Genomic DNA, 14,145 nt, shown 5'->3' on the forward strand with positions numbered 1-14,145 from the left:
TTTATTTTTGATGAAAAATCAACATTCTGATGAATTTACAGTTCGTTATTGTTGTTAATTAAACTAAACTAAATGTGATACCACGCGTGTTTTATTTAATCTGTTATTCTATTAACCAAGATTTTTCAATTTGTGACCAAGATTGCGTTGTGACCAGAAAAATTCTCATTCGTCTGGCATCCATTTTTTTGAAAAAAATATTATTCTTAGGTCCTTTTATAGGCTTATGTATTGCAAATTTGAATTCCCTATCGGATAGAATTGCTTATTTTTTTATTTAATGTTGTTTCTACCTTTTTTTAAAAAAAACTGCCAAATTCTCATTCGTCTGGAACTTTTGAGACAGGATATACATTAAGCACTAAAAACAGCTTAAAACTAATAATTTTTTAACAATTTTCGATTTTCTTGACTTAAAATAATCCTCACTAAATTTTTAAGATATTGCTAAACCCCAATCTTTAATTTTCATTTTGTATATATAATTATACTAATATAAATAAACAAATAAAAAGTACTTTTTTCCTGTGAATCGTATGAATATCACAATAAAATAGAAATATTTTTTATTATTAGACACTTTAAGTACTCCTACAGATTTGTGATTTGTAAAATTATGTTCTAGTAGAACACACATAATTTGTTATAAACAAATTATATAAACAAATTTCTAATTAAAGCGATACCTTTTATTGATCCTTTTAAACTTTGTTAATCGGGGGTTTTCGGGGTCGCTGATTACGAATTCGACGTCAGTTTTTCAAAATTAAAAATGGCGGATCCAATATGGCGGACGACTTTTGAAAAATCTTATTAATTTAAATTAACTTGTTTATCAAAATTATACGTGCAAAAAATGTTTCATTCCTTACTTTTCTTTTTAGAATTACCAGATTACGAGTTTTAAGCCAGATTTTCAAAATTTGACTATTTTAAAGAAATATCTTAAAAATTGTGAAACTTTAAAAATTGGACTTTAGATTAGTTATCAATAATTCAAAAACTCCTGGATTTAAAATTTAATAATAATCGAATTTTTTTTAAAAACTCGTTTAATACAGTAGATCTGCACATTTTAAATATGAAAAACGGACGTCGGAATTATTACTAGCGACCCTGAAAAGTTACCAAGTAAGTAGTTTCCAGTGATTTGAAATATTTGTCCGTCATGTTGCATCCGCCATTTTAAATTTTGAAAAACTGACTTCGGATTCATTTTCAGCAAGCCCGAAAACCCCCGAGTAGAGAGTTTCAAGCAAATACGAACGATTTTTTTAAAAAAATTCCGCCATTTTGAATTTTGAAAAACTGACCTCGGATTCGTAATCAGCGACCCTGAAAACCTCCGAATAATAAATTTTGTATAAATCCATCCATTATTTTTTGTGTTAATGTGAATTTTCTATACACGATCTTAATTTCCTGGATAAATTGTTTATAAACAACCATAACTTTTGTAATTTTTAATATTTTGTCTGGACACTTTCAGATATCTTTTTTAGTGTCATTGACTTGAAATTAATGTACTTTTCAGACTTTAAATTAGAAAAAAATGTGTCCATATTTTCTTCATTTTCGTCCTTCGTTTGTAGAATCACCCATATATATATATATATGTATATATATATATATATATATATATATATATATATATATATATATATATATATATATATATATATAGTAGAATTAAGGATATATTTTGAATATTTTTTTATTTTAAAATTAAAATGGAATGTTTCATTATTTTAGACTATTACTTCGATTCAATTGCCCGATTATGTGGAATCAATTGTAAAACGAATTCCCCGTACTGAATTTCGTCAACAATTAATTGATAATATGAAGCCATATCATGAAAGTTTGGAAGTACTTATTAATTGTTTTTCTGTTCAGTCATCACGTTATGTCCACGTTCAGGAATGTATAAAAAAATGCATAGAAATATTACAGAATTGTGGAACTATTAACAGTAAAATTCCAAATGATAGAAATTCTACAATGATATCTTACAAAAATTCTCTAAGTGAATGTCGTCAAAAACTTATTGACGAGCAGCTAAAAGATATTGATCATCATCAAAAGTGGATAAGAATACAAAATCATCTTAAGAAACTTTTTTATGACTATACATCAACTCTATGTGAATTTGAGATACTGCAAGAGCAAAACAGAAAATTGTTAACAATTCAGAAGGAGAATGATCATGAGAATTATTCGTGTGATAAGCATAGCGAAAAGGAAAACACTATATTGAAAGAAAAGGTGATAAATATTTCTCTTGAAAAATTATCTCTTCACGAAGAGAAAAAGTCATTAGATAAACTTCAAAAATCACTTGTTATTGATCGAGAAAGCTTAAATACCGAAGTAGAAAAACTAAAATTGGAAAGATTAAATCTATTAGGAGAGAAAACAGCTCTTGATAGACAAAGTAAAATGTATGAGGAGCAAGAGAGAGCTTTAATCATTGAGAAAAGAAATTTTATGAAAATGTCTGAGGAACTTACTGGGAAGATTGTAGATTTAGAGGAGAAGCTCAAAAATCAGAATGAATCAACATATACAGACGTGAGTTTCTTGTTTTTTATTGGTTTAATAATGTAATTATTTTTAATATTTTCAGTTATTCAACTTAGGTTAGTTGAGCAGACTTTTAATATGTTCATATATTCTGACGCATGAACAAAACAATCCTGTTTATTTGTTATTCATGTTCTGATATTAGGGGAAAAACGCGTTCATTAAAACATTTTTTATTTTCAAGTTATTTGACGTTACATTTTTTACCATTGATCAGTATATTTAAAGACAATACAGATGTGATAATAATTTTATTTTATTTATTATTATTTATGTTAGATATTCAATTTAAACCATATTCTCTTTTTAAAGTTATGTCTCTTTCGCGCCAATCAATCATAGATGTCTCTTTAATCGACACAAACAAAAGAATGTAATGTGTGTGTACACATTACATTCTTTACTTTCTTGTACTTTGTAGTAAAAGCCACGCTTTCTGGAATATTGTAATAAATCATTCTCAATTGTATTTGGTATTCTCTCGACTATTTTTCCGATCAGGTTATGGGCCCAGGCCCCGCGAAAACAATACTTTAATTCGAGTAATGTAAAAATAATTCCGGGAGTGTCGTTTCTACCTGAAAATAAGTTAATTCGAAAAGTGTTAAAGTGTAACCTCAAATCAATTAAAAATGGCAGCAGGTGGAAGCATGAACTCCATCAGAATCGAAATGTTATCGCGTAATAATTACGACACATGGAGGATACAAACTGAAGCTCTATTCATAAACAATGACACATGGACCTATGTCTCAGGAGAAACACCACAACCCGAAATTCCAGAAGATGAAGCACGACGAGAAGCCGCACACAAAGCATGGCTGAAAGCCGACCAAAAGGCCAAAGCAGACCTTATACTCTGTATCAGTCCTCCAGAACTAAACCAAATAAAAGGATGCGTTAAATCCCATCAAATCTGGACCAAGCTTGAAACAATCTACGCGTCAAAAGGGTCTGCCAGAAAAGCCACGCTTCTCAAACGACTTATACAACATAAAATGGCGGAAGGAGACGACGCTAAGCAGCACCCCGGCGAATTTTTCGATGTAGATGACAAGTTTCAATCTATGAAAATTGAAATAAACAGAGATTTTCTATCCATTATATTATTATACAGCCTTCCAAGCACCTTCGAAAATTTTCGCTGCGCAATAGAATCCCGCGATAAGCTGCCCGATCCCGACAGTCTCGAAATTAAAATCATGGAGGAATATAACGCCAGACAACGAAATAAAGATAAAGACGATTCGGCCATGTTCGTAAATCCGAAGCGAAATTCGTACAACAAGAGGAAACGCCAAATATTGGAACTCGAAACTCGGAATAAAAACTCCAAGTTTAATGGAAAGTGCAATTTCTGTGGTCGAAAAGGAAACAAAATAAGTGAGTACACACATAAACACAAACATGAAAACCAATCCGCGAGTGTAGCAGAAACATCGCTGTTTCTTTATCCCGAATAGGACCAAAAATACCAGTGATCTGTGGTGCATCGACAGCGGATGCAGTTCTCATTTAAGCCACGACAAAAGTGTTTTTACCGACATTGTTAAAACAGAATCCCAAGTAAAACTCGCGAGTAGTGCCACGACACCGGTAATCGCGAAAGGAAACGTGAAATTCGGCGTAAGTAATTCGGAAAGCTCAATAAATCTAAAAAATACTCTATACCCGCCGGACTTTAGAACAAATTTGATCTCTGTGTCAAAAATCGTCGACAACGACTACGAAGTCAATTTCAAGAAAAATTCTTACACGATTTCGGACGCGAGGGGGGTAATCAAACTGACAAAAAAACTTAATAGGAGATTTATTTTACTTATCTAAAGCTCCGACCGAAATAAATATCGCGAATGTCGCGATAAATACTAAAAGTAACGCCGAAATATGACACGATCGTCTCGGACATTTAAACAAAAAGGACATGATCGACATGCTCAGAAACAAACATGCGACCGGTTTCGAATTTGACGTTTCGATCGACTTAAGCAAATGTGAAACATGTTTATCCGAAAAATTCAGAAGTACACCGTTTCCAAAAAGAAAAAATTCATCGAAAGTACCTATGGAATTGATCCATACCGATTTGTGCGGGCCGATGAGAAACGAATCTCTCGGAGGGAAATTTTATTTCGTAACGTTCATCGATGATTATAGTACGTTGTGTCAAGTGTATTTTATCCGGAAGAAAAACGAAGCTGTCGACAAATTCATGGAGTTTAAAAATATGGCGGAAAACCAAACGGGACACAAAATCAAAGCCGTTCAATCGGACAACGGTCGCGAGTACATTAATCAAAGTTTAAGTGTCATGTTAAAAAAGTTCGGAATCCACCATCGCGTTACCGTGCCGCATACGCCATAACAAAACGGCGTTGCTATACGCAAGAATAGAACGCTCGTTGAGGCCGCTCGTTGCATGTTATTACAGTCAAGAAAAACTCTCAGTTTTTGGGCAGAAGCAATTGCTACCGCTAACTACATACAAAATCGTTGCATCACAAAAGGGATCGAAGATGGAAAGCCATATCAACGTTGGACAGGAGAAAAGCCCGATATCTCAAACCTGCGAACATTCGGCGAAAAAGTGTTTATCTTGTACAAAATCGTTTTGTCAAGAGATGTAAAATTCCTCGATTCTTTTGAAACAGAATACGATAATTCTTCACACTTGAAGGAGACGGATCTCATAGAACAATCAAAAGTCGACATCAAGTCAACTGACAGTCCAGAAATCATCGAAATTGAACCCATCGATAGAAGTTCAATACCCACAGTCGATGAGCAATGCCCACTCGATCTTGAAGAACGAGTAAACCCGGACAATTCAATAAACGATGAATCACCATTCCTCGGATTCCAAAGAGATAATGACAGGAACAACTCAACAATTAGTGAATCTCCACTTCTTGGATCTGAACGAGAACTCGATTACTCAATAAATAGTGCATTTATTCTGTCTATAAATTCAATAAAAAAATTTTGTCAGGTATGTTTTTTCAAGGTTTTTTCATGCTCTTTCCAATGGTGAATTTCGTTTTTAAAATTTTTGAATTTTGAGCTTGATTTTCTATAATTAAACATAAATTTTCTATTTTCACTAAAATCGATGCGTTTTTTAAAATAAATAATTGCAAACGAAAGCTGTGATTTTTTCCGATCTGTATATAAATTTTTAGAATGCCGATTTTTTTTGATTTCGAGATATATAAATTTCAAAAAAGATCAAAAAATTTTTTGGGGATATTTTACTATCAGGTAGGACAACAATTTCCGCAAGTTTCACTTTTTTTCGAGAAATCAATTTTTTAACTCAGGACATTACATGTAAAATGCCTCATTTTGACATATAAATTGTGAAAACCGAAAAGAACGAAAGCATTCTCAAAAAGGCCAGAAAAATGCTCAACGATCTGAAAACCGGAGACAAAGTATGCAAACTCCGAAAATCTATTTATGGATTACGACAATCAGGTCGCAAATTGCACGCAAAATTAGATAAAATTCTAAAATCAATGGATCTGAAACCAACGAACTCTGATACTTATCTCTACGTTGACGAAAATGAAGACGATCCAATATATGTACTTATCTACGTGGACGATATCCTACTCATCTCGAAGAATGAAACGAAAGTGAACAAAATCAAGAAAAATCTCTCACCTCACTTTGATGTCAGGGATCTAGGAGCCGCAAATTGTTGCTTAGGGATTGAAATCCATCAAACGCAAGACCAGGTAACGTTATGTCAGACAGGATACATAAACGAATTATTATCCAAGTTCAACATGACCGAATGCAAACCGGTGAAGACTCTTCTCGTCTGTGGAACTAAACTGGAAAAACCAACACCATCCGAGAATACAACTTCTCTTCCATCCAGGAAATTAATCGGAGCTCATTTTTACTTGACAATCGGGACTCGTCCCGACATCGCTCATGCCGTGAACCTTCTCAGCCAGTTTAACAATGATCATGGACGACATCATTGGGAGGCAGGCAAACAAATTTTACGTTACCTAAAAGGGACAGCAAATATGAAGCTGATCTACACGCGAAATAACAAGGAAGTCATTGGATATGCTGATGCTGATTGGGGAAATTGTCTAATGGACTGAAAATCCTACTCAGAATATTCCTTCATCGTGTCAGGCGGAGCAGTGTCCTGGTGTTCTCGAAAAAAAGACCGTTGCACTCTCATCGACCGAGGCGGAGTATTTGAATCTCAGCGAAGCAGCAACAGAAGGAATTTACTACAGTACACTACTAGGCGAATTGAATCTCAAGGACATGTCAAAAATCACCATTTTCAACGATAATAAATCAGCCGGTAAACTCGACAGTAACCCTGTGTTTCATGCAAGATCGAAACACATAAGCATTCGACACCATTTTATCCGAAACGCAATCCAAGAATACCCTCTCAAGCTGATGTATCTTCCTACCAAAGATATGACAGCAGACGTCCTGACCAACGCCCTTCCGGCAGCCAAACATGAAAAATGTACAATTGAATTGGGACTACGTGTGTTATAAATTAAAAGACTTTTGAATCAGTGTTTTTAATTAAGGCGGAGTGTTAGACATTCAATTGAAACCATATTCTTTTTTTAAAGTTATGTCTCTTTCGCGCCAATCAATCATAGATGTCTCTTTAATCGACACACACACATTACATTACATTCTTTACTTTCTTGTACTTTGTAGTAAAAGCCACGCTTTCTGGAATATTCTAATAAATCATTCTGAATCGTATTTGGTATTCTCTCGACTATTTTTCCCATCAATTTAATAATAATTCTTAATATTCTTACAATATTCCTGCAATGTCGCCAATATTGCAATGTAATATTACCTACATTTAAAGCAATGTGAAAAATAAAAAGTTGCTTTATGAGGAAATGCATTAAACTTTTTTTAATATATAAAAGTAAAGAAACAATTAAATTTTTTGATTTCTAACATCATATTTAACCAACTTCAAGGTTGCTACAATGTCTGGAAATCTGTAAATGTCAGGGAATTTTATTTTATATAGAAAAGTCAGAGAAAAATGAAAAAACACCTAGAAAATAATTTTCTGTTAAAGTTATGTTAATTTTTGGCGAATTTTATCTAATTTTACCATGGAAAAAAAATTTACCTAATTGATGAACAGTTATGAAAACTATAAGTTTTTATATTTTCGAGATTTAATTACTGACTTTTATTTTTTAAATCATGTTATAAAAATAGACCGCAATAGTGTATCTTAAGGGGTTACATCACTTTGAAATTTTTAAAAAATTAAAAAAAATTTTTTTTGCTTAAAGTACACCTTATAGGCATAGAAATGATATGCTATGTGGACCCGGCGTAGCTGATTAGAGGTAATTTTTGATTTCCTTCAAATCGATGTCATTTTGCGAAAAATTCATTTTTTTAAACGGATACGTATTTTGCTAGACTTTGAGCTGTAGAAACTAATGCTTTTTTTATTTTTATGTAGCTCAAATCTGGATCGAGTTATAGTGCCCACCGCATGGTGAAAAAGCCACTTTGCGATTCGGGCAAAATATATTACCAATTTTTGTTTTTTCATGTTTTTTCTTTATTTATATAACAAATAATGTTATGAATTTATTATTTATTAACAATTACGTTTTATTATACAGGGCATTCTATTTTAAAATTACACCTTTATAAACAATTGAAAATGTATGCAAATTTGATGGAATATATACTTTTGTATATTGTTATTTACGATTCAAAATACTATCTCTATTCGCCACTAGAGGTCTCTTTGTACACTTCTTACTAGCTCCTAAGTCAGTCACTTGTTGTCTCTAACACGATACAGATCTTTTCTTATTGTCTACTTACAATAAAGTTATTACCGTTTATAGTAAACTCTAACTATCGTTTCTTTTCTGTGCGTTACCTAAAGTTCATTTGCTAATAGGTTATGGGCCCAGAGCGGCGAGAAACAACGCGGAGTTTATAAAACGAGTGGAACAGTCGTAGTTGAAAAACGCTTTGTCCGGCAGCCATTTTTTTTGTGGTTAGCGTCAGTTCTCGAAAGTTCAATTTCCGTAACATTCTATCAAAATGAACACAGTCGGTGTGCGGTTCGACGTTTTACGAAAAGATAATTACGATACGTGGAAACTCCAAGTGCGTGCGGTTTTGATTAAAAATGACGCGTGGGGTTATGCGAGTGGCACGTTAGCAAAACCTGCACTCGTAGCTGGAGATGAGGCGAGTCAAACAGCAGTTAATAAGTGGGTGGAAGCCGACTTAAAGGCTCAGTCATATCATTTTATCTATGGGATCATCGGAAATTCAACAGGTTAAGGATTCCACGACTGCGCGTGAAATATGGCTAAAATTGGAAAATACGTATCAGTCCAAAGGTCCAGCGCGAAAAGCAGCATATCTGAACCAGTTAATATCCTTGAAGATGAAAGATGGTAGCGACGCTCGTGAATATTGTCAATCCTTTTTTGATGTAGTTGATAAGCTAGCAGAGTTGGAGATTGATATCAATCAAGATCTTTTAGCTGTCATGTTCTTAAGAAGTTTACTCGAAAACTTCGAAAATTTCCGATGCGCAATGACCTCGCGAGACGAATTACACCCTCTCGAAACACTTCGAATAAAAGTAATTGAAGAATATGACGCGCGTAAAGATGTAAATAAAAAATCTGTACAAAATGCAATGATTGCTGGCAAACTGGAAAATAAAAGTGGACATGATCGTCAGAACAAGTTTAAAAAAGGAAATATTACGAAAAACGATTCAAAAATGAAGTGCTTTAAATGTGGTGAAATTGGACATCGGGCAAGAATGTGCAATGATGTGAATTCTTTTATACAAGTTGATCGGGAAGAAGAGATTAAAAAACTTAATCTTGCAAGTAACGCGTATACCGATATACTTGGTCGTGGTGTCGTGTCGATGGAAACTATCGCAAACGGGAATCGGAAAGTGTTAAAATTGAGTGAAACTTTATTTGTTCCAGACTTACGTACTAATTTTATTTCGATTGGTAAAATCAGGGATAAAGGGCACAGTGTCGTATTCAATAAAACAAACGCGAGTGTTTTGGATATCGACGGCAATGTATTAATCTGGGGAAAAAGGGAAGGTGGATTGTATTATCTACAAAAATCAACTGATACAGAGTGCAAAAATATTGTTGAAACCGACGTACAGATGCCAAAGAAAAATTCTCTACATGATTGGCACGTTCGCATGGGACACCTCAATGTGCAGTCACTACGCGAGGCCATAAAAACGGGAACACTTCGTGGCATCAAGGTCAACGACATCAACGAGAATATCCAGTGCACTACCTGTCTTCAGGGGAAGATGACTCGTCTTCCATTTCCAAAGTCTTCCACGAGAGTCTCGGCCGTAGGAGATTTAATCCACTCGGATCTCTGTGGTCCAATGCGTGTGTCGTCCCTAGGAAGAAAATTGTATTTCGTCACATTTATCGACGACTCCTCTGGATGGTGCGAAATAAAATTTTTCAGTCTGAAGAGTCAAGTGATGGACGAATTCAACAAGTGTTTGTTATGAATCGATCTCCATCTCCTGGGAAGTTAGAGCCACGGTCAAGGAAAGGAATTTTTGTGGGATATAGCTCTGAGGCGAAAGCTTACCGCATATGGATACCAAGTGCAGGAAGAGTGGAAATATCCAGAGATGTAAAATTTATTGATAGTTTTCCCCTTTTACGCAACGAGAACCTTGAAGATTTTGCTCCAAAGGAAGTGCCTTCCAATGATCAGTTGCAGTCATCCGTGGATCACGTCGAGGTCGATTTTTGCGAAAAAGTGAACTCGAAAAAGAACGTAAATAATTTAGAACCAGAAAATGTCTACGACGACGATTTTCAATCCGCAGAAGAAGAGGAAGAAGATTTCCAAGGATTTCCTCGAGCTGATCTTGTCAAACGTCCAGGAAGGCCACGCATCATCCGAACTGGAGAACGTGGCAGACCTAAAAAAGTTCAGGGTTTAGCGAATTTCGTTGACGAGAATTTAGATGATTTTGTTTTTCTCACGGAATCGTGGCGAAAGGATACTCACAGCAGTATGGCAGAGATTATCCCGAAACATATGCTCCTGTCGCACGATTAAATTCTATTAGAACTGTGATCGCTTTAGCAGCCCAGAAAAATATGGATATTCGTCAGTACGATGTAACAACCGCTTATCTCAATGGTATCATTGACGAAGAAGTTTACATGGAGCCACCGGATTGGTTCGAAGAAACTCTCAGATACATCATCGAAAAGAGGAAGAATGAAGATCCATGGGTGAACAAAGCAAAAATGATGTTAAACGATCTAATGAAAAGTGACAAAGTGTGTCGAATGAAGAAAGCTTTATACGGATTAAAGCAAGCCGGCCGTGTTTGGCACAAACGATTCGATCAGGAACTTCGAGCTTTGGGAGCTACACCGACGTCATCTGACCCATGCATTTATCTCATCAAATTGAAGGATGGCACCTTGATGATCATCGTTGTCTACGTCGACGACATCCTGGTAATATGTCAGAATACAGACGAGATCCTGAAATTTGGAAGACAATTGTCAAAAATTTTTAATTTGAGGGACATCGGCAGACTCGAGCATTGTCTTGGAATGGATTTTGACATGGGCGAAAAAGGAATCCTGATTCATCATAAAAAGTACATCGAAGAAATCCTCGAACGATTTGGATTAAGTGAATGTAATCCCGTATCCACTCCGCTGGATGCTGGAACGAAACTTGTGCAGGACAGCGCATGGAAGGACTCCGATGGAGAAAAACCTCCCTACAGGGAATTGGTTGGATGCCTTGTATACCTGGCGGTATCAACTCGACCTGACATTTCGCACGCAGCAAGTCTGTTAGGTCAATTTAATGATTGTTTCAACAAGAACCATTGGAATGCTGCCAAAAGAGTATTACGGTACTTAAAAGGTACCAAACAACTTGGAATTTTCTACGCACGTGAAAAATGTGACATTGTGGGCTATGTGGCTGCAGATTGGGCGAGCTCTGCCTGTGATCGACGTTCATTTTCTGGATTCGTTTTCTTGTTGGGCTGAGGCGCCATTACCTGGGACTCCAAGAAGCAGCGAACGGTTGCCCTTTCAACGACAGAGGCCGAGTACATGGCAATGGCCGAGGCGGCCAAAGAAGTAGTGCATCTACGACGTTTTCTGTTAGAACTCGGTGTTTCAAGTGCAAATTCCATAAAATTGTGTGTGGACAATATGAGTGCTCAGAAACTAGCCGGAAATCCAGTTCACCATATGTGAACCAAGCACATTGACGTGCGCTACCATTTCATCCGAGAAATTGTTGAAACGGGACAGATAAATTTAAATCATGTTCAATCAAGTGATATGTTAGCCGACGTATTTACAAAAAGTTTAGTAAAATCAAAACACGAAAAATGTATCAAAGCTACTGGACTGTTAAGTAATGTAAATTAAGGAGAAAAATTTAGTGTTTGTCTCGAGGGGAAGTGATGGAATATATACTTTTGTATATTGTTATTTACGATTCAAAATACTATCTCTATTCGCCACTAGAGGTCTCTTTGTACACTTCTTTCTAGCTCCTAAGTCAGTCACTTGTTGAAATAAGAAAAATAAATATATTGTCCAAATGTTTTCGTTTTTATTATTATTTAATTCTTTAATATTCTTCTCCGCTGTCGACACTGATGTTGTTATAATCCTTGCAGGTGTCATTTGTTCTTAATTGTTGGTAGAACTGTTTGTAATTAGGAGGAATAAATTCTGTTAATGACATTAGGTCTGTGTGTTTTTGTTTGGTAATAGTCACACCATTTGGATGTAGCAGAGACAACTCAATGTCTCTGAAATCTTCCTCGGTTACACGTTTTCTTTCAATGCTAACTCTGTGAAGAGTGTCGTCGTCGTATTTTAAAAATAAATAAAAAAACCTGTTCTTTGTCGTGTTATATCTGTCTAGTCTTTAACCAATTAATGTTGTCTTTATTAACGTCTTTTTTCCTATTGATTATGTGTTCCTGTAACTCATGTGAAGAATAGAAATCACTTGTTGTCATTTTTGTGACAATGAATTTTGGATAACTCGTCTTCGATTTTTTAATTATCTCAATCCAATGATCGGGGTCACATATTATTGCGTTCCGTTTCCTCTCTTTCTCTATATATCCAAAATTTCGGTCACAAGCGTTATAGCTGTGCCCTGGCATGAAAAATTTCTGTTCTATAAAATCGATAGTAACGCTGGATGCAAGAAAATGCTTCAACATCAAAGAAACTTTAATATTTCTATTCTGACCGCCACAGGAATCAGAATATAATATTAAATGTTTTGTATTCTCTTGGATGTGGTTTCTGAAATGTTTCAGCAAGCAAGATCCTATTTCTTGGCCACCTCTAGATGCTACGTTTTCCAACCATACGTACATGTATGCTGAAACAATATAAAAATTTTTTTGGAAAATTTAATTAAACATAAACTTACTTTTTAATTATAATTATAATAAATATTTGCTTTTGAATGTTTTCATTATTTAATATTTAAAAAACAATTTAAATACAAATGTCCTGGTTGTAGCAAAAATTTAGTTTTAGTTTTACCTTACAAAAAGTGAATAAATATTTTCGAAGCATTGAATTAAAAATTTTTTTTAATAAGTTGCTTTATGCAGAAAAATTATAATTTATTAATAATTTTTGTTGTTTTTAAGTAATTATGCACTGAATTAAATTATCATTACCTTGTCGTTGGATTTCATCGTAAATACAAAGATTATACGTAGACAACTGCCGTTTATAAAATGCGACTCCAGTTGTGAGGCAAGGTGTCGGTAGGACTTTCTGGAAATCGAATGTCAAAACGGCAGTGTCTTCTGTCGCATTCTTGACATCATCCTTAAATTCAGTTTCGATTTTTTGTGTCAATAACATATGGTTTTTCTTTGAATTTTCAATATCCTCTTTTTCTTCGTCTGGCAAATTTTCTTTCATCAATTTAGCCTTGTGTGCGTCCCAGGTCTTACAAGTGTCCGAATGTGGCTTTTTAAAACTTAAATTAAAATCTTCATTAAAAATCTTGCGGAAAATGTTTTCTGATACAGATCTTATAAATTGCTCATCACATTGCTCTTGGTACATTCTGTACATTTTAGCTTGATTCAGATCCTGATTTAAATACTTCTTCTGTAAAGATGAACGACCGTAAAATGTGATTCGTAGGCTGGAAAACGGGCAATGAACGATCTGACAGTAGACCCGATAACGCAATCGTTTACGTTTGAGAAAGGTTAAATTAATTTTGATTTTTCATATCTTTCCGACATCAAATTTGGAATAAAACTCATGGATTCTGACACATTTTTTTATGCTCTTTCGATTGGTAATAATTAAAAATTGAACAAACTTTAATAAGCGCCCGATAACGCGATCGTTAACATTTAAGAAAGGTTAAATTAATTTTGATTTTGATTTTTCATAACTTTCCGACATCAAATTTGGAATAAAACTCATGGATTCTGACACATTTTTTTATGCTCTTTCGATT

General features: G+C 34.6%; 1 protein-coding gene across 4 annotated transcripts in view; it reads left to right on the forward strand.

The window, feature by feature from the left end:
* The window catches only part of LOC127282131 (optineurin), a 79,747-nt gene that overhangs the window by 27,570 nt on the left and 38,032 nt on the right, over positions 1-14,145 (forward strand). For all 4 annotated transcript variants that reach the window (XM_051306228.1, XM_051306230.1, XM_051306229.1 and 1 more), the window contains one exon: positions 1,753-2,571. In XM_051306228.1, coding sequence (XP_051162185.1) covers positions 1,753-2,571 — 819 coding nt within the window. The remainder of the gene's footprint in view (positions 1-1,752; positions 2,572-14,145) is intronic.

Source organism: Leptopilina boulardi, unplaced genomic scaffold (genome assembly GCF_019393585.1).
Source record: "Leptopilina boulardi isolate dan_hultmark-lab unplaced genomic scaffold, ZJU_Lbou_2.1 LbouV2_281, whole genome shotgun sequence".
NCBI classification, from domain to species: domain Eukaryota; kingdom Metazoa; phylum Arthropoda; class Insecta; order Hymenoptera; family Figitidae; genus Leptopilina; species Leptopilina boulardi.